The 22,746-nt window shown below is 42.2% G+C and overlaps 1 protein-coding gene and 1 pseudogene across 4 annotated transcripts in view; both read right to left on the bottom strand.

Moving 5' to 3' along the window:
- Positions 1-22,746, bottom strand: part of LOC137620596 (aladin-like) — a 144,639-nt gene that overhangs the window by 10,048 nt on the left and 111,845 nt on the right. For 3 of the 4 annotated variants that reach the window (XM_068350856.1, XM_068350855.1, XM_068350857.1), the window contains exons 5-8: positions 12,016-12,184; positions 1,249-1,408; positions 725-894; positions 299-529 (exon numbers count right to left, since the gene is read on the bottom strand). In XM_068350856.1, coding sequence (XP_068206957.1) covers positions 299-529; positions 725-894; positions 1,249-1,408; positions 12,016-12,184 — 730 coding nt within the window. The remainder of the gene's footprint in view (positions 1-298; positions 530-724; positions 895-1,248; positions 1,409-12,015; positions 12,185-22,746) is intronic. The other variant, XM_068350858.1, reaches the window with a different exon arrangement.
- LOC137620443 (uncharacterized) lies at positions 5,386-9,680 on the bottom strand (annotated as a pseudogene).

Below are 22,746 nucleotides of genomic sequence, written 5' to 3'. Positions count from 1 at the left end.
ATTAAAAATAAAACAAAGGCAACCTTAAAAAATTCTTAACCACATATATAAGGAGCTCCAAGAACTTTACAATTGAATTTGGTATTTCATAATTAAAAAATAAAAATACAAATAAGAAAAGTCTGTCATGATGCTATGTACCTCTTTCAACAAAAGTAATGCAAATTTCATATTCTGCTAAGAATAGAGGTATTTACAAAATTAAGATATAATACATAAAGGAATTGAAAAGTTCTATAACAAAAAGGAATTGAACATTTTTATAACAAGTCAAAAGTAGCACAGGAGGTTTCCTTACATGACATTTTCTGAAGATTCTAGAGTAACTTCTTTGGCAGTAAAATCTGCCACTTGAGCTGCAACCTTTGCTCCGCCAACACCTTCACCATCAATAAAACCAATGCAGAAAAGAATTGGTTCTTCCTGCGTCACAAACAAGAGCACATGGCCATTAGCTGACCACACTGCGGACTGGACTGGAGAATCTAGACTCCACCACTCGTAACTCCAATTCTGAGTTTCAAAAACTCTGGAATGAGAATAGTATAAAAAAAACTCTTTATCTTGTCATTGCAAATTATGCATTAATATAAGTGTGATGTGTAGTCTACATATCTGATATAGCTTTTCACTGGGACACAGAGACTTTCAACTTTTCAAGATACTAAACTAAAAGTACTGATTAAAGTGTAAGCTACAGAAACCTTACAGTATGGGCATTTACCTCATTGTTTTGGATGCATAACCAACAAAAACTCGCGACCCTTCAGGAGACCATAATACAATAGAGATGCTATCCTGCCTTCCACAATGTGCAACCTCTGAAACCTCTCTACCAACATCCCACACTAACAGCACACTGCTGCTATCTCCAACACATGCAAGTAGATTACCCTGGAAATACAATAACACACATTGATAAAAAGATTGTACACTTAAAACTAAAATCCTGTTGCTTTATTCACTGTATGGGCAAATTAGTTGAACATATATATATATATAAGACAAACTACATAGTATACTTATCCCTCATTTTACCTGTAAATTAGGAATATACAAGACTAATGACTGAAAATATTCCTTCAAAATGAGGAGTGACCCGGTCTCTACAATAGAATATTTCTTTTAAAAAAATAAGACTAAAGTGCATTCTCTGAGCCACAAGTTACATGCAGTATCCACACTTGCAGGAATAAATTTGAGCAAATTATTCATTCAAGGAAGAAATATTTCCAATAAAACTGGTACCTTTGGGTGCCACGACAAGGCATTTACAGGAGTTGTGCTTGGATGGGAAAGGAGCATCACGCATGACCCCGAGGGTCGAGTTACAACGTTGACTGGATCAAGTGTCCAAAGTAAAATACCGCCTTCACATCCTACAGCTAACTGAGAAGCAGAGTACGGCCTGTACAAAAAATAAATAGCATAACCATCAATCCCTTTTCAGGCCATTTTGAGCTTATCTACTGTTTTACATTTCAACTCTGAGGTCCCTGTATAATTATATCTTAAGTATAATTATTTGTTAGTTTATGCTGGAAAGCACCGAGTCATGAGGCATATTGTTGTAGTATATTCACTGTATTGATAATAAATTTTTGAAAACATGAACCCTAGTTTATTGCAGTATGCTTACAAGATTCAATGAGAGAGAGAGAGAGAGAGAGAGAGAGAGAGAGAGAGAGAGAGAGAGAGAGAGAGAGAGAGAGAGAGAGAGATATTTGGGTACATAGTAACAATAACAATAATATTGTTTACATCTATAAAATAATCAAGTTATGCCAAAAGAATTCATACGGAATATAAAATTAAATTTAGTCAGACATTCAAGTACAGAGTAACAACAATATTGTTCACACACACACACACACACACATATATATATATATATATATATATATATATATATATATATATATATATATATATATATATATATACATGTGTATATATATATATATATATATATATATATATATATATATATATATATATATATATATATATATATATATATATTAAAGGTTATACAAAAAGAATTCACATGAAATACAAAATAAAATCTAGTTTTATTTTGTGGGTAGGTTGTAACTATCTTTAACTAATATTACAACACAGTCAATACAGTATTATTATTATTATTACATACTAAGCTACAACCCTAGTTGGAAAAGCAGAATTCTATAAGCCCAGGGGCCCCAACAGGGAAAATAGCCCAGTGAGGAAAGGAAACAAGAAAAAATAAAATATTCTAAGAGTAACAACATTAAAATAAATATTTCCTATATAAACAATAAAAACTTTAACAAAACAAGAGGAAGAGAAACCAGATAGAATAGTGTGCCTGAGTGTACCCTCAAGCAAGAGGGTATGGCACTACCCAAGACTAGAGAACAATGGTTTGATTTTGGAGTTTCCTTCTCCTAGAAGAGCTGCTTACCATAGCTAAAGTCTCTCTTCTACCCTTACCAAGAGGAAAGTAGCCACTGAACAAATACAGTGCAGTAGTTAACCCCTTGAGCGAAGAAGAATTGTTTAGTAATCTCAGTGTTGTCAGGTGGACAGAGGAGAATCTGTAAAGAATAGGCCAGACTATTTGGCGTATGTGTAGGTAAAGAGAAAGAACCGTAACCAGAGAGAAGGATTCAATGTAGTACTGTCTGGCCAGTCAAAGGACCCCATAACTCTCTGGCAGTAGTATTTCAACGGGTGGCTGGTGCCCTGGCCAACCTACTACCTACAAGGTAAAAGGTAATGATAGTTTAGTATCCACCAAAGTGAGAATGGCGCGTGAGGATTTTATCGAGCAAATTATTATCTGTTAATAATTGTTTCCATACATCAGCTACTGTGAGTGTTTATGGTAATAGGTCACTAGGAAGTGGACATTCCAGGCAATAGTGTTCCAGGGTGTTGGCATTGGGTGTGTAACATAGCCTATTATTATTATTATTATTATCATTATTATCATTATTACTAGCTAAGCTTCAACTCTACTTGGAAAAGCAAGATGCTCTAAACTCAAGGGCTCCAACAAGGAAAAATAGCCCAGTGAGGAAAGGAAATAAGGACATAAATGATATGAAAAATAATGAACAAATAAAATATTCTAAAAACAGTAACATCAAAACTATATTTCATATATAAACTATAAAAAGACTTATGTCAGCCTGTTCAACACAAAAACATTTGCTGCCATTTTGAACTTTTGAAGTTCTTCTTATTCAACTACCTGATTAGGAAGATCATTCCACACCTTGGTCATAGCTGGAATAAAACTTCTAGTGTAGTATTGAACCTCATAACTATTTGAATTAACTGCATGTCTGGTATTATGAACAGGATGGAACTGTCCAGGAAGATCTGAATGTACAGTAAAGGATGATCAAAATTATGAAAAATCCTATACAATATGCATTACAAACTAATTGAACGACAGTCCCAGAGATTACTATCTAGATCAGGAATAAGATATTTAATAGTCCGTAAGTTCCTGTCCAACAAATTAATATGAAAAGCAGCAGCTGAAGACCAGACAGGAGAACAATACTCAAAACAAGGTAGAATGAAATAATTAAAACAAACAGATTGATCACCGAAAATCTTAAAAGACTTTCTCAATAACTCAATTTTTTGTGCAATTGAAGACGACACAATTAATGTGTTTCTCATAAGTAAATTTGATGTCAAGAATCACATGTAAAATTCTAAGTCATCCAGAGTTAAAAAACATTATCAATGCTGAGATCCAGATGTTGAGGAGCCACTGTCCTTGACCTACTCACAATCATACTTTGAGTTTGGTAGGATTCAACTTCATGTTCCATAATTTACACCATGCACTAATCTTAGCTAGATCACTATTAAGGGATTCAGCAACCCCAGATCTACTTTTAGAAGACGGAATTGAAAAGAGTGTAGTATCATCTGCATATGCAACAAGCTTGTTTTCTAGGTCAATCTACATGGCATGTGCATTTAGTATGAAAAGTAAAGGGCCAAGAACACTACCCTGAGGAACACCAGATATTACATTCCTATACTCACTATGGTGCCCATAAACAACTCTTTGCAATCTAATACTTAAAAATTCAATAATGATACTAAGAAACAACCCACCCACTCCCAACTGTTTGAGTTGGGAAACAAGGGCCTCATGATTAAACCGGTCAAAGGCAGTACGATCATACGAACTTCCCGACTACAATCAAGGAATTTCTGTACAGCACTGGAGATTGTAAGAGGGCATCACACACAAACCAAATTGTAAACTAGGGAACAGACGATTACCGTCAGCAAACTTATAAACGTTTGGCCAAAAGAGGTTAAAAAACTTTACATAATACGGTTATTATGGAAATTGGGAGGTAATTGGTTGGATTTGAGCTACCACAAACACATTTACATAGTGGAGTAACATTACTAATTCTCCAACAAGTGCTAAAAGCTCCTCTTCTTGCTAACTTGAGCAAAATAACAAGTAACATTGGAGCTAAGAAATCTGGTCTTTATAAAAAATAAAGGAAAAATACCATTTGGGTCTACATCTCCATAAGCATCAAGGTCCATCAAGAGACGCTTAATTTTACAGACCAAAAAGCTACCCTAGTTAGTTTAGCCTCAGGAAAACGGGAATTAGGAAGATCAAGTTTCTCATTATTCTGCTTACTATCAAACACATCAGCTAAAAGGGTTGCCTTTTCCTTTGGACAGCGAGTGACGGAGTAATCTGGTTCAAGTAAAGGAGGAACTGATGCATTTACACCAAAGAGTGCGGATTTAAAAGTAGCCTACCACTTATGTTTCTGGGTTGTACCAGAAAGGGTTTTTCCATGGTTAAATTGCATTCCTTTTCAGTTGAAGCATAAACATTCTGAGCAAAAGCTCTAAGCTAAGTATAGTTATTCCAAGTCAAATCTCATCTCCTACAGGAAGAGAAGTGAGAAACTCCATCTTGCTCAGCCACCTGCCAAACTGGTCGCCAACCCAGCCAAAGACGCACGCAAACCACGTTATTTCTACAAACCATGAGTCCCTTGTGGCGATACTTGCGTTAGCAAGGAAGGAAGTGATCATACCGCTATAATGATACACTGGTGGCTCTCTCAGTATTACTACGACGATGGGTAGGTGAGCGGGCAGCATTGTGCACCATTTTTCTGCAGCACACGAGAGATGGAGTGGGAGCATCAGCCTCTGGAGAATCCAGTTGACAGGCAGCCATTGCGGGATGGTCAACAGTGCTGTTAGCCGGGAGACCCACGTGAGAGGGAATCCACAAGAAGTGCACAACCAGTGAGCTCATGTTGGTAATGTCTAGTTGCCCAAGTATTTGTATAACCAGGTGTTGATACATTATGCTAGTTTGTGTGACAAATGGGCTTAGAGTGCTGGTTGCGAGTCGCAGATGATCAACCCGTTGTTTTTGGTCCGTATGATTAAAATAAATACATCTAGAAGTCTAAGTAGTTCACAATACGTGGAGCTCGATGACTTTGGGAGGCAATGGCCTGTCCAGCCCTCTGGCGGGAGTTCCAAAATGGAAGAGAAAATAGCACATCCAGCATTGCCATCCTGATGCAGGGAGCCCTCTGTGTAGTACTGAGGGACATTGCTGAAGCTGAGGCAAGTAAGTCTTAGAGACTGGAGTATAAGAGATTTCCCGCACAGGAGTCTGCCAGGGTGCAAGGCAATGATCCAAATGTTCTGCCACGATGTTGATGTCAAGGCCCTGAATGCCTGAACAGACTGTACGGACTAGAGTATACGCCCCCTGGCGTAGTTGTGGATGAGATGCATCTAGATCTAGACAAGTCCTGATGATGTGTGAATAGTGAGGAGACAGATTAGGGTAATACTGGCATTTGATACTGAAGTAGGTGACATTGGAGCATATTCTCCCAACAAGTGGAGGGAGACGGAGTTCATGTTGCATATTTACAATTCTAGTGGAGGCTGGACAACTTAAAATGAGTCTCATTGCTTGGTTTTGGAATTTCTAGAGAGGCTGTAGAGTCGATCTGGAGAGTTGACATAGTGAAGGGGAACGATAATCTATCACTGAGCGGATGAGAGCAATGTATATGGTTCTTATGACTGGGATAGATACTCCTGCAGAATAATTAGTAAGCCATTTGAGAGGAGTCAGGCGACGCTGTAACTGGGCCAGCAGATCTTGAACAATGGGATGTACTCTGTCTTGCTGGAATGGAAGGTGTTATTCGCACTGGCGCTCCCATATAAACATGCAGTGTGCACTTAAGTACAACTTTGTTCCCCACAGTAAATTTTGGCAGATTCCTTGCTGGCCTGGGGGAAAAGATTCTAGTTTTTCCTGGGGAGATAATAAGACCACGGGAGGATACTGATTCGTAGGAGGAGGAGAGGAAGCATTGCAAATGATCTAGAGATCTTGAGTGAATGCAAATATGGTCTTTGTAGCAAGTGATGATTGTGTTATCAGTATCAAGTAAGGTAAGAAGGTAATGAAGGAGAATATTAAAAAAAAAAAAATTGACCAAGTACTCCCCCTTGTGGAGTACCAAGTTCAAGTTTCTTTGCAGTGCTCAATGCTCACTTAAACAGCACACGAGATTCTATTTCGTAAATAACCTTGTATCTATGTTAAAAGGTTTCCTTTGATTCCAAAATCAATAAGCTGGTCTAAAATAATGTCTATTTGCAACATCAAAGGCACTTTTCAAATTAATGAAGGCTACAATACTGGTTGGCGAGAGATGAGTGTAAAGCTCCATGAGACAATGATGTGTTCCTCATTGGGTAAGAAGCCATATATTCTGGACGAAAGCTTATCTTGCAGCCGGAACCAAAGGCATGAGAGGAGAATACGTTCAAATACTTCAGAGAAACAGGAGGTAAGGGGGAGAGGTCGGAATTTGTTAGTGCCACGCTTGGAAATGGGTACAATTATTCTTTGAGTCCATGCTAGGGGCACATATCCCAGGCAGAAGCAGAGGTGGTAGAGCCGGAGGAGAGGGTTGCCAGGTACTTTTATGACTGTGCAAAGGATTGCATAGGTGATGCCATCATCACCAGAAGCTGACTTCTTACTCCTTGCTAAGGCACGTCATAGCTCTATCTTAGTTAGGGGGGTACATTGTCCTCTTCATCAGTACTCAGTAAGGCGGAACTGAGACGAAGGGCACAGTGGTTTTCTTGTGAGGAAAGAAAGCCTTGTATATGAGCTAGAAAGTTGATGGTTCATGACTGTGCTGAGCAGGGCTGTGGTGGAGGATACTTGGGGGTTTCTTCTTCACAATCCCGTTAATGAGGTGCCACATGAAACCAATGCTCGTTTGATGGTTGATGCGGTCTGTTAACTTGTGCCAAGAATGTTTATACACAATGTTGTAAAGCAACTAGATCATCTCTTGATAAATGATACTGGTGCAGTGTCTCAGGACTTGGTTGTCTCATGAATTAAAGGCCATCATTCATCGCATTCTTCTCTGTCTGAGAAATTTGATTATCTAGTGCCATGGCACCAGCACAATGCCTGATATGTGGCTTTCTGATATATTGTGTGTGGAAAGCATATGTCGTGCTAACAAGTACGGAGTAAAGTTTCACAGGATAGTGAAGGTCAAATGTTAGGAGAAGGTTACTCATATATGAGATGTACGTATGCTGGTACTTAGGCGGAATTGTGATGCAAGTGCAATTGTTTATTGGAGTAGGTGTAGCAGGAAGGGAATAATGGATGCTGAGACCAACGTGATCAGAGAAGAGTGAAGGAACTGTTACACATTTGACTCTGGAAGGTATGAGTCAACAGGTCAAGGTGTGACCCAAAGTACCACCTCGTGCACGTATAGATCCAATAGTGTCCCAGCGGGTCAGTTGATGTTGACAAATGTATCCCAGAAGTAGGTTCCTGTTGTGGTTTATAGTGCCAGCAAGATCTCAGAAATCTGGATGACAGGCATTAAAATATCACACTGTCTGGACAAAACTGTGAGGTCTTGAATATTTGCACGAAGACAAATATTGCAATACAGTAGACGTCACTCACGATGTCTAGAACGTACTGCTCCTGGATTTTGCTCATTGTCTCAAAACAACATATTGATTAATGGCAATAAAAAAGATGAATCATACTTAAAAACTGAATTAACAATAATAACAAAAACAATATGTACAGAAATATAAAAAAAGAGATTGGTAAATCCCATAGACTATAGATAAAAAGTCGGAAAAACTGGTCAACATGGTGGAACCGATACATCATGCAAGGCTAAATACCATCCAGGATAGTCACTTCAACTGAAGGGAGGACAGTAATGATGATTTTGAAAAGAAAAAAATAACCTCTTGATAAACCACCAGGCCCTTCTATCTATCCTTCCCAACACACCATTTCAAAATAACAAGAGGAAGAAAAAAATAAGATAGAATAGTGTGCCTGGGTGTAACCTAATGCAACAGAACTCTAACCCAAGACAATGGAAGACCATGGTGCAGAGGCTGTGGCACTACCCAAGACTAGAGAACAATGGTTTGATTTTGAAGTGTCCTTCACCAGTGTGTTCCTATGGTAGAGTGTTACTTCTTGTTCCACCTGACTGAAGCAGCATGAAGCTTTAGCATTCCTTCTCTCAAGTACCCAATTTTTCCACTAGTTTTCCAACTAATACACCAAGTAGGTCAATGTCTTTGCAAGTGAGAGGATGAGGGCAGAGTACTTCATCTCTGGATTAAACTAATCCTAAACCAAGTCAATATAAGCCATCACTCCTGACTAGAGGTCAATCCAGGATGTCACTTGGAGGCTTACCATGGCAGCAGCTTTCATGGTAGCAGACTCAAAGGCTGAGAACAAGGTGCCCTCATACTCAAGTTTCTTTTCTTCAGTCAGAAGAGGTAATGGACTTGCTTCTTACTTCTTATGTAGAACCTTTGCTCACAAAAGAGGGCTGGAGGCAGGATTTTGGTTGTGCAGCTCTAGTAAAGGGGATTCTCAGGAACAGCAATCTGTGAGTTCACCCTATCCAAAGTGCCCTGCACAAGAACTGAACTCGGTAGCTTGAGGGTGGGTCCCTTGAAGGGTGTTCAAGCATTGATCAAATGCCCTCATCCTGCCTCTGACAAGTTCTATGGAAGCCTCTCCAAGGCTGCTATACACCCTTATGAGGGCCATGATCTTGATGAAGGTAGACTACGTATCAGGATTTTCAGTTTCCCACAGTAATGGATCCAAGTCGAGTGCAGAGGGGTTGATGTTGACCACGTCCCAAGATCCCTCCCTTCACAAGATGAGAGAACTCAACAGAAATCATTCTAAGTTCTTCCTTCCCTCTGGAGTATTCACGCACAGGCTGGAGGAAAAAGCAACCCAACTGAGGATTGGCATTGGGATTCTGATATGGAGTTGTCCCTTACTCTCTTTTCCTCTGAGGCAGAGGAAGCACTAGGTGCCTTCTTCAACAAAGAGTGCTGAACACTGCAAGGACATGTTCAAGAGTGCATTTCCTTGGAGAATGAAGGGATCTGACAAGAATCACAGTGATTTGACGAAGGCTCTCGCTGTTCCTAGGAACACTGATAGTAGTCTCGAGGTGTTATCTGTTCCTGCTCCCTGTACCAATGGCACGAAGGTAGATCCCGCCAGGAACCATGTTTTCTATGGGTAAGAGGTTTATTGGAAACTGACCCGTCATGCTCCAAAGAGAATCCTTGTGACTCAGACCAGTCTCGCGTTTTGGACAATTTCAGGGGCTTATGCGTGTAGGCTGATGATGTGATGCCTTTTGTTGACAAGGAAGAACAGGTGACCAAGGATCAGAATCCTCGGAGAAACTAGAATCCAGGTCTCAAGGGGTCTTATCACTTGGTGTCCGTATGCAGGGAATCTTCTGGGTCGGTGTATGCATGGTTTCCTCACATGAGAAGACTTAAAAATTGGTGATTGGTCACACGGTGACTGATCCCTCACTGATGGATCGCAAGGAGACCAAGCGAGTGAAGACCGGAAGCATGAAGGCCTGTAACAAGGGGACCAAGAATAAGGAGGCCTAGAGCATGAAGATCAGAAATAAAGGACCCATGCCTGTGGAGACTGAAAACGCAGATATCTGCTACGTACTGATAGTGTGAATGAAGGTGCTGAAGCATGAGGAGGTGATGGTGTGTGTGTGGCAATGACTGTGTGCGTGATGATGATTGTGCACGTGGAAGTGATCATATGGGTGTCGTTATTGTGTGTATGTTGGGGATTGTATGTATAGTGATTGTGAGAGTAGTAATCTTTCATACGTTATTTGTGGTCATGCATGAGGGTCTCACGGAGAAGGTGGAAGACAAGAACATCAATCTATATTCTTCATGCCTACACATGATGTCGGATCTCGATCTCTTTGAGGCAGTTTTCGTTGTTCATGTGCATGCTGAGGGTGTCATTGAAGCATATCTGGAACGTCCCGAGATAGGAGAGCATCCTACAACCAGATCAACAGCGAGACCAAGCATTAGTACTTCGTACCGCAAGACCTTCCTGGAGGCCAGATTTTGGTACATTGGTGTTCCTCCCACAAAACAATGCAGAGGAACCAGGCAAAGTCTCAAGAAACTATCTGATTGCATGTCCTGTCCTTTGGTGACCTCTTCTTCTTCAGGGCAGCAGGCATTACATCCAAAGAATTGAAAGTTGAAGAAGGTGCAAAAACAGGTGAGGTGATGGAAAAGGGAGCATGTGCCCATCTATCTTTGTTCACAGATGTCAAGGATTTCTGGGAGGAAAAAAAAAAAAAAAAAAAAAAAAAAAAAAAAAAAAAAAAAAGAGAGAGAGAGAGAGAGAGAGAGAGGAGAAGAAGAAGAAGAAGGCGGCGGCTCCCCAGTTGCAGTAGGCAAGGACATGTTGAGAGGCACTGCAATACATCTCTCCTCTGAACGTGGTGCAGTCAAAGAGGAAGGTGCAGGAAGAGAAGACTTCTGGGTCCTAGTGACAGTTAACACTTTAAGAAGCTTCTCCGCCGATGAGGCACCGTCAATACATAGGGAAGGCCACAACTTAACAAGATCAAGATCGTTGGGAGAAGGCAATACTCCTCTATCACATAAAGCACTCCACGAGTGCATAGTGGGGTTTCCTTTCCCCTTACAAATTCCTCTGGAGGACCAAGTCACAGAGGAAGTCAAAGGAGGCACAGTGGGTTTTGCACCCAGAATTGGGAAGAAAGTATTGGTTCTTAAGCATCAGCTTAAGTGCCCATGAATCCCTCTCAGATTTCTCATTCTTCTTCTTTAGGAACTCGCCCACTGAAGACGAGCTCACTCCCCACACTCGTCACAGAATTGATACAGATTCAAGTCTGGCTTACTCATATACTGTATCGGCTACAATTCTAGCCAGGCTTGCCACAGCAAAGCTGTCTTAACAAACAACAGATTTTTCACAATCACTGTAAAGAGTAAAACAGGATGCGGGGAAGTACGTCAGTATAGCACTGCAGCCGAAGTCCAAGTGAGGGTTGCTCAACCTGTCAGGTGGGTGGAGTCTATCCACCACCTGACAGGCAATTATGTTTACCTTCTTAAAGGTTTAGCACAATGTTCCAGCTTCACTGAATTCATACTGTACTCCTATTAAAGGATGAGGTTTGTGCTAAGTGTGGGAACATGGGTATACAGTATATTCAAATGTACAATAACTTTATCCCCCAAAAATTAACAACTTAAAACTTTAGAAGAAAGCAAAAGGATATATAGGTTTTCCCAGTTGATAATAATTTAGCAGCAAACACTAAATAAAAACTAAAAGTAATAACTTGAACAAACTTCCTTCAAAGTAGTTTAAGCCTTCATGCAACTGCGGTATTTGTACATGGATGCAATTCAGTAAATGGTAACCATGCAAATTCAATGTATAATTATATATCCAACATTAATTATCAATGCATTTGATAATGTACAATGAAAGTACCAATCCGCCTGACTAAGATACCGCATGTATAAAAAATTCGAAGATTTACATACAAATTAGAAAAGTTTACTCACATCCATGCTATTTGTGTGACAGACTTCTGTAAACGATGTTTAAGGAGGGGCGTAATACTGTAAGAAGCAGAAAAGACACGGACTGTGTCATCGCAAAACACAGCAGCCAAAGTGCATGTGTGAGGATGCCAAGCAACACTAACAACACTGCCTCCAGTACCATGAGCTGCTGAAACCACAAAAATAAATCTACAATTAAAAATTGAAAAGGGGAATAAAATAAATCTTAACAGTAATATTCACTTTTATTAGTTATACAAATCTGAATCTTTAAAATGCGGACATTTCTTCTGTAGCACTGTAATGCCCACTGAATTACTAAAAAGGTGGTTGGTTACCAGAGGTGGTATGAGGGCCTCAGCCACCTCGCTGCCACTGATTAAGCCCCTTTTGCCCTTAAGCCTAAGACAGGTATTGGGTTGGGAAATTTTATTTAAAGGACTCTGGTTTGTATATCCAGGAGAAATATATACAGTATTACTAAAATTGTTATTTTTTTATGCGTATACAACCCTTTTGTCCTTTAAAATCAGGAGACTTAATCATAGTTAGGGGGAAGTCCCCTACAATATAACTGGATGGTTCATTTCTTTCCTGGTCATATCATCCTTCCTAGTCATGTCTTGATCCCATGCAAGTCCAAGCAAAGCAACTCAAAACAACCCCATAACAGTTAATCAAAGGGATGTAGAATCTGTTAAGAGTCTTGCCCAGTACTATACAGGTACATGGAAAAACTATCTCCCTAAAAGTTAGATGGCATCGGTAGTCAGAAACCAGGTACTGTACATCAAGAGAAATGTTTGGTAAGATACTAACCCCTCTTCTCCTTTAACAGGAGGATGGAGTTGTTGCTTCTTGGGAGATGTAGTCTGTAAGAAAGGGGCTCCGTCGTTTAACTCACCAATATCATACGTATGACCATTGTAGTTGCAGCTGTTGCATACCCCTTCAGATAGGAACATGAAAGAGGTAGATCCAATTATTCTACCTGTTCTCAAGACTTACACCAAACGTGTTACGTTAAGACAAGATACATGTTAGTCCTATAAGGGAGCTTAAAGTGTTACAAAACTACTGAGCAGCCACACAAAGACCCAAGGAAAAGGGTCCATGGGCCAAAGAGGAAAAGCTAGTTCAACTCCAGACTCAACTTTCAGCAGCTTAAGTATGCAGCAAACTGAAAGGCTACTGACAGAGCTTGGCTCGTGAGTTCCTCTTCGAGATGTTGGTATGGACTGGGAAAAATTACACCAGACAAAAGAAGTGTCTGGAAATTTCCATCTTTTTCCTACTGGAGCTAATGAGAGGGCTACCACGCTCAAACACAGAGTTGAGTCCTCCTCAAGTAGCATTGCAGTGACCTGATGTGACACCAGGAACATTCACGTCACCCTCTACAGAGAGTTAGGATTGAGAAGGTCTCCAACTGGTGTTCGAGATAGAGTGGTACAGGGGTCTTTGTCACACCATCTGTGAGATAACAATGGTACCAAAACCCCAATCCCTCAGAAGTTTGACATGATAGAGCCTAAAACTCTCCTACTCTTTTTCCGATGCAGAAGTATCTGCCATACTAGGTTCACCAAGTTTTGAAAGAGGATGGCTTCAAGGGCAACATATAATCTACCCTTACCTGGCCTTTGATGCTGGTGATTGGTACATGTGAAACAACTCAACTATAACCATTGCCAAAGTGGTAGCTGTCATCTGGGCTCATGCTCTGCTTGACGAAACCAAAGGAATCAGTTAACGGCTAAGCTCTGATACTCTTTCTTACTAGTAAAGAGCAGTTCTCTAAGAGCGATGGCTTTAACAAAATAACGGAAAGGGTGGTGGGAAAAGTCTCACCTTTGTCTGGCGTATTAATTCTAAGAGTAGGGTATCCACCAGGACTGTTCATATGCACCCAATCTATGGAGAAAACTGTCATATTGGGCTCACAACTGATCAAGCAAACTTGAAGATAAAGGTGGAAGGATGAGAGCCGATACTCCCTGCGAAAGGAAGAGAACAGCTTCCTAAAGAACCCCCTCACCTGGCTAAACCCTAAGGTAATGGTCAGTGAGAGAGATTTGTCACTTTCTCCCAATACAGAACATATGCTAGAAGTTCCAAGGAACCTTTCGCTAGAGATCTACGCAACTACTACTACTATTTTCTTATGAGAATAAGTATCTGAAGAAGAAAAATAGGAGAGGAGGAGAAAGAAGCAGGTCGAGGAGGAGAAAGAAACTGGTACAGGAAGAAGTGCGGACTCACAATTCTTATAGCATTTCTCCATTACTACAATAAGTGATTTATCAGTTTCTACTGATAAGGAACAAGTGATCTACCTCTGAGTTTGCTGATATGAGTAAAAAAAAAGAAAATTTCTATCCAAACAACAGCCACATTTATTCCTCCTTTACTTAGGAATGAGATCAGACTCTCATCAATCTCGATCTCCAGATTGTAACAAGAGTGAGGATTATTATTATTATTATCATTATTATTATTATTATTATTATTATTATTATTATTACTTGCGAAGCTACAACCTTAGCTGGAAAAGCAGGAAGCTTTAAGCCCAAAGGCTCCAACAAGCAAAATAGCCCAGTGAGGAAAGGAAATAAGGAAATAAATATACTACAAGAGAAGTAATTAACAATTCTCAAAAGAAAGAAAAATAAGATAGACTAATGTGCCTAGATAACAAATGGTTTGATTTTGGAGTGTCCTCCTAGAAGAGCTGCTTACCATACCTAAAGAGTATCTTCTATCCTTACCAAGAGGAAAGTAGCCAAAAATGTTATTTTTATTAATAAAATAAATTTTTGAATATACTTACCCGATAATCATGTAGCTGTCAACTCCATTGCCCGACAGAATTCTATGGAGGGATACGCCAGCTATCACAATACTAGAAGGGGGTGTATTTACCAGCGCCACCTGTGGCCAGGTACTCAAGTACTTCTTGTTGACACCTCCTCAATTATTCCTCGGTCCACTGGTTCTCTATGGGGAGGAAGGGAGGGTCGATTAAATCATGATTATCGGGTAAGTATATTCAAAAATTTATTTTATTAATAAAAATAACATTTTTCAATATTAAACTTACCGATAATCATGTAGCTGATTCACACCCAGGGGGGTGGGTGAAAAACCAGTGTACAAGACTAAAGGATAGCTAAGTATCCCGTATTTCATATAATCAGTTATCCACAATAACAATGAAATAATAAGTACCTGGTAAGGAAGTCGACTTGAACCGTTACTCTGCCTTTAATAAGATCGTCTTCCTTACTGAGCGCAGCGTTCCTCTTGGGAAGCTGAATCAACTCAAAGGTGCTAAAGTATACAGGGCTGCAACCCATACTAAAGGACCTCATCACAACCTTTAACCTTGGCGCTTCTCAAGAAAGAATTGACCACCCGCCAAATCAACAAGGATGTGGAAGGCTTCTTAGCCGACCGTACAACCCATAAAAAGTATTCAAGAGAAAGGTTAAAAAGTTATGGGATTATGGGAATGTAGTGGCTGAGCCCTCGCCTACTACTGCATTCGTTGCTACGAATGGACCCAGGGTGTAGCAGTACTCGTAAAGAGACTGGACATCTTTGAGATAGAATGATGCGAACACTGACTTGCTTCTCCAATAGGTTGCATCCATAACACTCTGCAGAGAACGGTTGTTTGAAGGCCACTGAAGTAGCCACAGCTCTCACTTCATGTGTCCTTACCTTCAGCAAAGCAAGGTCTTCTTCCTTCAGATGAGAATTTGCTTCTCTAATCAGAAGCCTGATGTAGTAAGAAACTGAGTTCTTAGACATTGGTAGAGAAGGCTTCTTGATAGCACACCATAAGGCTTCTGATTGTCCTCGTAATGGTTTTGACCTTCTTAGATAGTACTTAAGAGCTCTAACTGGGCAAAGTACTCTCTCCAGTTCGTTCCCCACCATGTTGGACAGGCTTGGGATCTCGAACGACTTAGGCCAAGGACGGGAAGGAAGCTCGTTTTTAGCCAAAAAACCGAGCTGCAAGGAACATGTAGCCGTTTCAGATGTGAAACCTATGTTCCTGCTGAAGGCGTGGATCTCACTTACTCTTTTACCTGTTGCTAAGCACACGAGGAAAAGAGTTTTTAATGTGAGGTCCTTAAAAGAGGCTGATTGGAGCGGTTCAAATCCTGATGACATTAGGAACCTTAGGACCACGTCTAGATTCCAGCCTGGAGTGGACAACCGACGTTCCTTTGAGGTCTCAAAAGACCTAAGGAGGTCCTGTAGATCTTTGTTGGAGGAAAGATCCAAGCCTCTGTGGCGGAAAACCGCTGCCAACATACTTCTGTAACCCTTGATCGTAGGAGCTGATAGGGATCTTACGTTCCTTAGATGTAACAGGAAGTCAGCAATCTGGGTTACAGTGGTACTGGTTGAGGAAACTGCATTGGCCTTGCACCAGCTTCGGAAGACTTCCCATTAAGACTGATAGACTCTGAGAGTGGATGTCGTCCTTGCTCTGGCAATCGCTCTGGCTGCCTCCTTCGAAAAGCCTCTAGCTCTTGAGAGTCTTTCGATAGTCTGAAGGCAGTCAGACGAAGAGCGTGGAGGTTTGGGTGTACCTTCTTTACGTGAGGTTGACGCAGAAGGTCCACTCTAGGAGGAAGAGTCCTGGGAACGTCGACCAGCCATTGCAGTACCTCGGTGAACCATTCTCTCGCGGGCCAGAGGGGAGCAACCAACGTCAGCCGTGTCCCTTTGTGAGAGGCGAACTTCTGAAGTACCCTGTTGACAATCTTGAACGGCGGGAATGCATACAGGTCGAGATGGGACCAATCCAGCAGAAAGGCATCCACGCGAACTGCTGCTGTGTCTGGAATCGGAGAACAATACAAGAGGAGCCTCTTGGTCATCGAGGTAGCGAATAGATCTATGGTTGGCTGACCCCACAGGGCCCAAAGTCTGCTGCAAACATTCTTGTGAAGGGTCCACTCTGTGGGGAAGACCTGACCCTTCCGGCTGAGGCGATCTGCCATGACATTCATATCGCCCTGAATGAGCCTCGTTACCAGCGTGAGCTTTCGATCTTTTGACCAAATGAGGAGGTCCCTTGCGATCTCGAACAACTTCCTCGAATGAGTCCCTCCCTGCTTGGAGATGTAAGCCAAGGCTGTGGTGTAGTCGGAGTTCACCTCCACCACCTTGTTAAGCTGGAGGGACTTGAAGTTTATCAAGGCCAGATGAACTGCCAAAAACTCCTTGCAATAGATGTGAAGTGTCCTTTGCTCCTGATTCCATGTTCCCGAGCATTCCTGTCCGTCCAGTGTCGCACCCCAGCCCGTGTCCGATGCGTCCGAGAAGAGACGGTGGTCGGGGGTCTGAACAGCCAATGGTAGACCTTCCTTGAGAAGAATGCTGTTCTTCCACCACGTTAGAGTAGACCTCATCTCTTCGGAAACAGGAACTGAGCCCGTCTCTAGCGTCATGTCCTTTATCCAGTGAGCAGCTAGATGATACTGAAGGGGGCGGAGGTGGAGTCTCCCTAACTCGATGAACAGGGCCAGCGATGAAAGTGTCCCTGTTAGACTCATCCACTGCCTGACTAAGCATCGGTTCCTTCTCAGCATGCTCTGGATGCATTCTAGGGCTTGGAAGATCCTTGGGGCCGACGGACAAGTCCGAAAAGCACGACTCTGAAGATCCATACCCAAGGAGACAATGGTCTGGGATGGAACGAGCTGAGACTCCTCAAAATTGACCAGGAGGCCCAGTTCCTTGGTCAGATCCATAGTCCATTTGAAAATCTCCAGACAGCGACAACTTGTGGGAGCTCTTAAAAGCCAGTCGTCTGACGGAGCCGGACACAAGATCATGATACTGCTGCACAGTCTGTAAACTGTCAATCATGGGCAAGCGAGGAAGTACAGTGACAACCCAAATCTGTCTAGACTGTCTGGGTCGTACAGACAACTCCTTAACAGGTTGCTGAGGTTGCCGCACTGCGTCACAACAAGTCCCTTCTGTTGGTTGTTGAACGTCTTCCCCGTGACACATTGACTCCGTAAACAAAAAAATCCTCTAACAAGGACTAAGCTTGGACTGCATGTCATGCAACACAGCTCAAGGTCTATGGGAGCAGGTGTGGTAACAGACGGGATTAGCGGCTGAAGTGGAACCATTACCTTCTCTGTAAGCATGTTATGCTTAAATAAAAGTCCATAAGAGGTTATGCAGCTAAAGGCTCCCTCCAAATGACAGAGTCCTCAAGGGAATATCAGAAGGAGGGAGAAAAGAACTTTCTCATCTACAGGGACCTTATCCTAGAAAAGCTAAGTTCTCTGAGTGAGGGTTCAATGGTGCAAAAGCAGCAGACTAGAAGGCAACGTTATGAAACTGCTTGACAGTCTAGTGAGTTGGCAACAACCCAAGATGTGTTGAGAAGCATGCGGTAAGGTATGCAGAGCATGATGTAAGCAGAGTATGCTGTATGCAGAGCATGCTGTATGTAGAGCATGTTGTATGCAGAGCATGCTGAATGCAGAGCATGCTGTATGCAGAGCATGTTGTATGCAGAGCATGCTGAATGCAGAGCATGCTGTATGCTGAGCATGTAGTAAGCAGAGCCTGCTGTAAGCAGAGCCTGCTGTAAGGAAAGCAGAGCGTGTGCATGGCGTTTAACATTTCTCAGAAATTCCATGACCAGTGCTAGAGTGCTTTATGCATGCTTGCATGGGGTTTAAACCATGGTATGAAAATGGAGGTAAGGTATGGAACAACAATAGTTGTGGTTTCCTCTTCAAGACTCCGATGAGGGAACACCTGAGGCTCAGTCTGCAAAGGCTGAATAAAAGACAAGCAGAAGGAAGGCGCATGGGTGGAGGAGGCTGACTCCTAGCATGAGTGGTTGAACCCAAGGGTTGCGCTTGCTGAGCGGTTGGCGGAAGCGGAGTAGCAAGTTCCAGTTCCTGTGGTGTGAGCGGAGCGCGATGAGGAAGAGGCTGCGCAGAACAAGGTAAATGTCTCGCAAGCTGAGGCTCCTGAGGCGCAAGGCTAAGGTGTTGTGGTGCTTGCCTTGTGGAGGGTTGAGCTCGCTGCAGCGAGAGCTGAGGAGACTGACTCATGGACGGGAGAGGTTGTTGTACCTCAACCGAGTGTTGCATCACTGGTGGAGCAGCAAGTGGAGGCGGAGGAAGAGAGGTATAATCCTCCTGATCCCAATGTAAAGGTTGCCTTAAGGAAGGCGGAGGCTGAACACCACAGGGAACAGCAAACTCAGCACGTGGCTCAACATCGTACGCCTGGCAGGTGGAACTGCTGGCAGGTGGTACTGCGATCAGGCGGAGCGAGTGTAGGTGGAGGGAGTGTAGGCGGAGGCGGAGGAGCAACACTCTCAGCCCGACACTCACGCATCAAGTCCGAAAGCTGTGCTTGCATGGACTGTAGTAGAGTCCACAACATCGTACGCCTGGCAGATGGTACTGCGAACAGGCGGAGCGAGTGTAGGTGGAGGGAGTGTAGGCGGAGGCGGAGGAGCAACACTCTCAGCCCGACACTCACGCATCAAGTCCGAAAGCTGTGCTTGCATGGACTGTAGTAGAGTTCACAACATCGTACGCCTGGCAGGTGGTACTGTGATCAGGCGGAGCGATCATAGGCGGGGGGGAGTGTAGGCGGAGGGGGAGGCGCAACACTCTCAGCCCGACACTCACGCATCAAGACCGAAAGTTGTGACTGTATGGACTGCAGTAGAGTTAACTTGGGGTCGGCAGACACTAAGTTCTGCTGAGGTAAAGCCTTAACAGCAGAGATCTGTAGTGGCAGAACCTTACTCCTCTTAGGCGGAGTGTAATCAACTGATGACTGAGGAGAGTCAGAGCTAACCCAATGACTGCATTCGGGTTGTGAACTTTAACTTCGTACGTCTGGCATAGGTCTGGACTTAACGTTTAAGAGGTCTTGAGACCTGAGACCAGCGTTACTCTGCCTTTATTTTCTCCCCTAATCTCTTCTGCAGACGAGCAAAATAAGGGCTCAATCGTCTGCGGGTGGGAGTGACGGTCTCGGTAAGACACGCCCACAACCACCGAGAATACTTCTGTGCGCCGATCAAGGCCTGCTGAACCCTTATGCCCTTCGACATTGCTTCTCCCCTGGGCTTGGGAGCTTGCAAGAGGTCCCGGACTGGGAGGACGACTGGCGCGCACAAAAGTACCCTCACGCACTAATCACTTATCACTTTGATTTCTGTTTGCACTTATTTCACTGAACTCGAAACTTTAAGTGGTTTGTACCTGAAATACGCAATTCTATCCTTTCTCAAAGTTAGTAATTGCGAAAACAGAATTACAATGTAACAGAAAAATCTAATGAAAGATAATTCAGTGGTTGGAAAGAGACTAAACACTAGATCACTCTAGAAACGTTTAGTTTCTTCCCCTAAAGAGACTAGGGAGAAGAGCAAAAACGATAACGACGTTACTCGTACGCCTGGCAGGCTTGAATGAAACGTTTATCCTCTTTCTCCCTCCGTCTCTATCTCTCTCTCTCTCTCTCTCTCTTGACTTAGAACCTGAGAGAAGAGCCCAATCATATATATCGTTAAAACATATTATTGTTAAAGGAAAAAAACTGAAAAGTTCCTTTATTAGGATCAAAACCATTAAGTTAAGAAAGAATGAACAAAACGCTAGACACGGTTACTCTTACTGCAACGTGAAACCGTGAACATTCTTTCTCTATCGTAACGATAGAGTGCAAGTTGAACGTTCTGAACGTCAACAACTGCAGAGACAAAACAAAACGTTAGTTCAACTTTGAAAACAGTACGAGACTGTCAAAGAAAATCTTTCAAACTCTGTGGCGGAAATAGCACAATATGTTAACAGGTAAAACCGAAATGACGGGCTCAAAGTTTATTAACTTCGGTAAAAGACCGCCTACTATTAGGAAGGTCGAATATAAACAAATATAAAAATTAATTTTAATGAGTTTATAATAAAAGGAAGTTAATCGAAGAGGCCTATAAGAGGCGGAGAGATATAAAATAAATCTATAACTTTTGTTAAGCAAAATTAAGAAAGAGAGTCTATACTCTCTTAGACACCAACACTTCCGTCTAAGGGAAGGGTCGGCCATTGAAAGGTGAACGAGAGTTCATACTCTCTCGTCACCATAATTAATCAAATTAATTCCAAAAGCTAACTAAGCTAATATAGAAGTTTCCAGTAAAGCGACAGCCGAAATCAAAGAGAAATACTTCACCAAAGTCGTGAAAATACTCCAAGAACATAAGCGTATCCCAGAACGTCTTGCCGGAAGCACGACAGAGGAATAATTGAGGAGGTGTCAACAAGAAGTACTTGAGTACCTGGCCACAGGTGGCGCTGGTAAATACACCCCCTTCTAGTATTGTGATAGCTGGCGTATCCCTCCATAGAATTCTGTCGGGCAACGGAGTTGACAGCTACATGATTATCGGGTAAGTTTAATATTGAAAAAAGAATTGTTTGGTAATCTCAGTGTTGTCAGATGTATGAGAACAGAGGAGAATTTGTAAAAAATAGGCCAGACTATTCGGTGTATGTGTAGGCAAAGTAAAAATGAGCCGTACCCAAACAGGGATCCAATGTAATACTGTCTGACCAGTCAAAAAGACACAATAACTCTCTAGCAGTAGTATCTCAACAGGTGGCTGGTGCCCTGGCCAACCTACTACCATTAAATCTCATCTTGGAAAAACCATGAAGAGGGCTTTCCCAGTGGCCAAAACTTGACACTCAACACTCAGGTGAACACTCATATGAACAACTAAAGAACAAAAGAGGCACTTTCAGAATGACAGAAGGCCTGCATGCTCTACAAGAATTCATGCTTTTGGTGACTCAATGAGTCACCAAAAGCATGAATTCTTCCTCTCAGGAAGGTTGAGTAAGGAGCTCAAGTCCCAACTAAAACAGCCAGACCAACATCAGTTAGGCAAAGAAGATTACAGACTAGTACTCTGTACCTACGACGACTTGGATTGGAGACGGTCTTACAAGACTTCCATGACAAAATCTACCTCTGTTGTATTTCCAGATATGCAACCTGGAAGATAGTTATGGAATGGATTTGGATTTATTAAGGAAGGAATGAGCCAGGCAAGCCACCACCCTTCTGATAGTAGGAGATATATTTTTGTGCCACTCCCCCTTCCTTCATCTTTCTCCTAGCACCCGTCCTTGACTGATCCTGGGAGGGGCAAGAATGGTGAATGAGGGTCTAACTCCTTCTAGATAAAGAGGCTGTTGTTGGTTATTGCTGGGATTTGGATATGGCCAGGGCTTTCCTTAAATCAGAGACAAAAGGCCTGGCTAAGATCTCCCTTGAAAGCCTAGGTCCTTTGAGAGATACTGCATAGTGGGTGAAGGAGTACTGATACATGGCAGACCCTTCCATTGCTACCTCAGTGTCACCCTTCTGAGAGGATGATGAAGGAGTCTCGTCTCTATCTGATCTAGAAAGCAACTATGGAAGAGGAAGAAGGAATAGGTAGAGGAAGAAATTAAGAGTGGACTGACATCTCCCAACCAAAGTCCTTGCTACCATGAGTGATTAGTTCTTACCAATCAAGAGCAATGAATCCCTGAGTTTGTATCAGCAATTAAAACTAAACTTCCAGCTCAATCGCACAGCTTCAAAAGTACTCGTCTTGCTTGGACGTGAAATCAGACTTCATCATGATCTACAGATCAAAATATGAGTGCCAAA

This window comes from Palaemon carinicauda, chromosome 27, assembly GCF_036898095.1.
Source record: "Palaemon carinicauda isolate YSFRI2023 chromosome 27, ASM3689809v2, whole genome shotgun sequence".
NCBI classification, from domain to species: Eukaryota; Metazoa; Arthropoda; class Malacostraca; order Decapoda; family Palaemonidae; genus Palaemon; species Palaemon carinicauda.
Note: the sequence above shows the minus strand (reverse complement) of the source record. Positions and strands in the feature narration are given on the sequence as shown.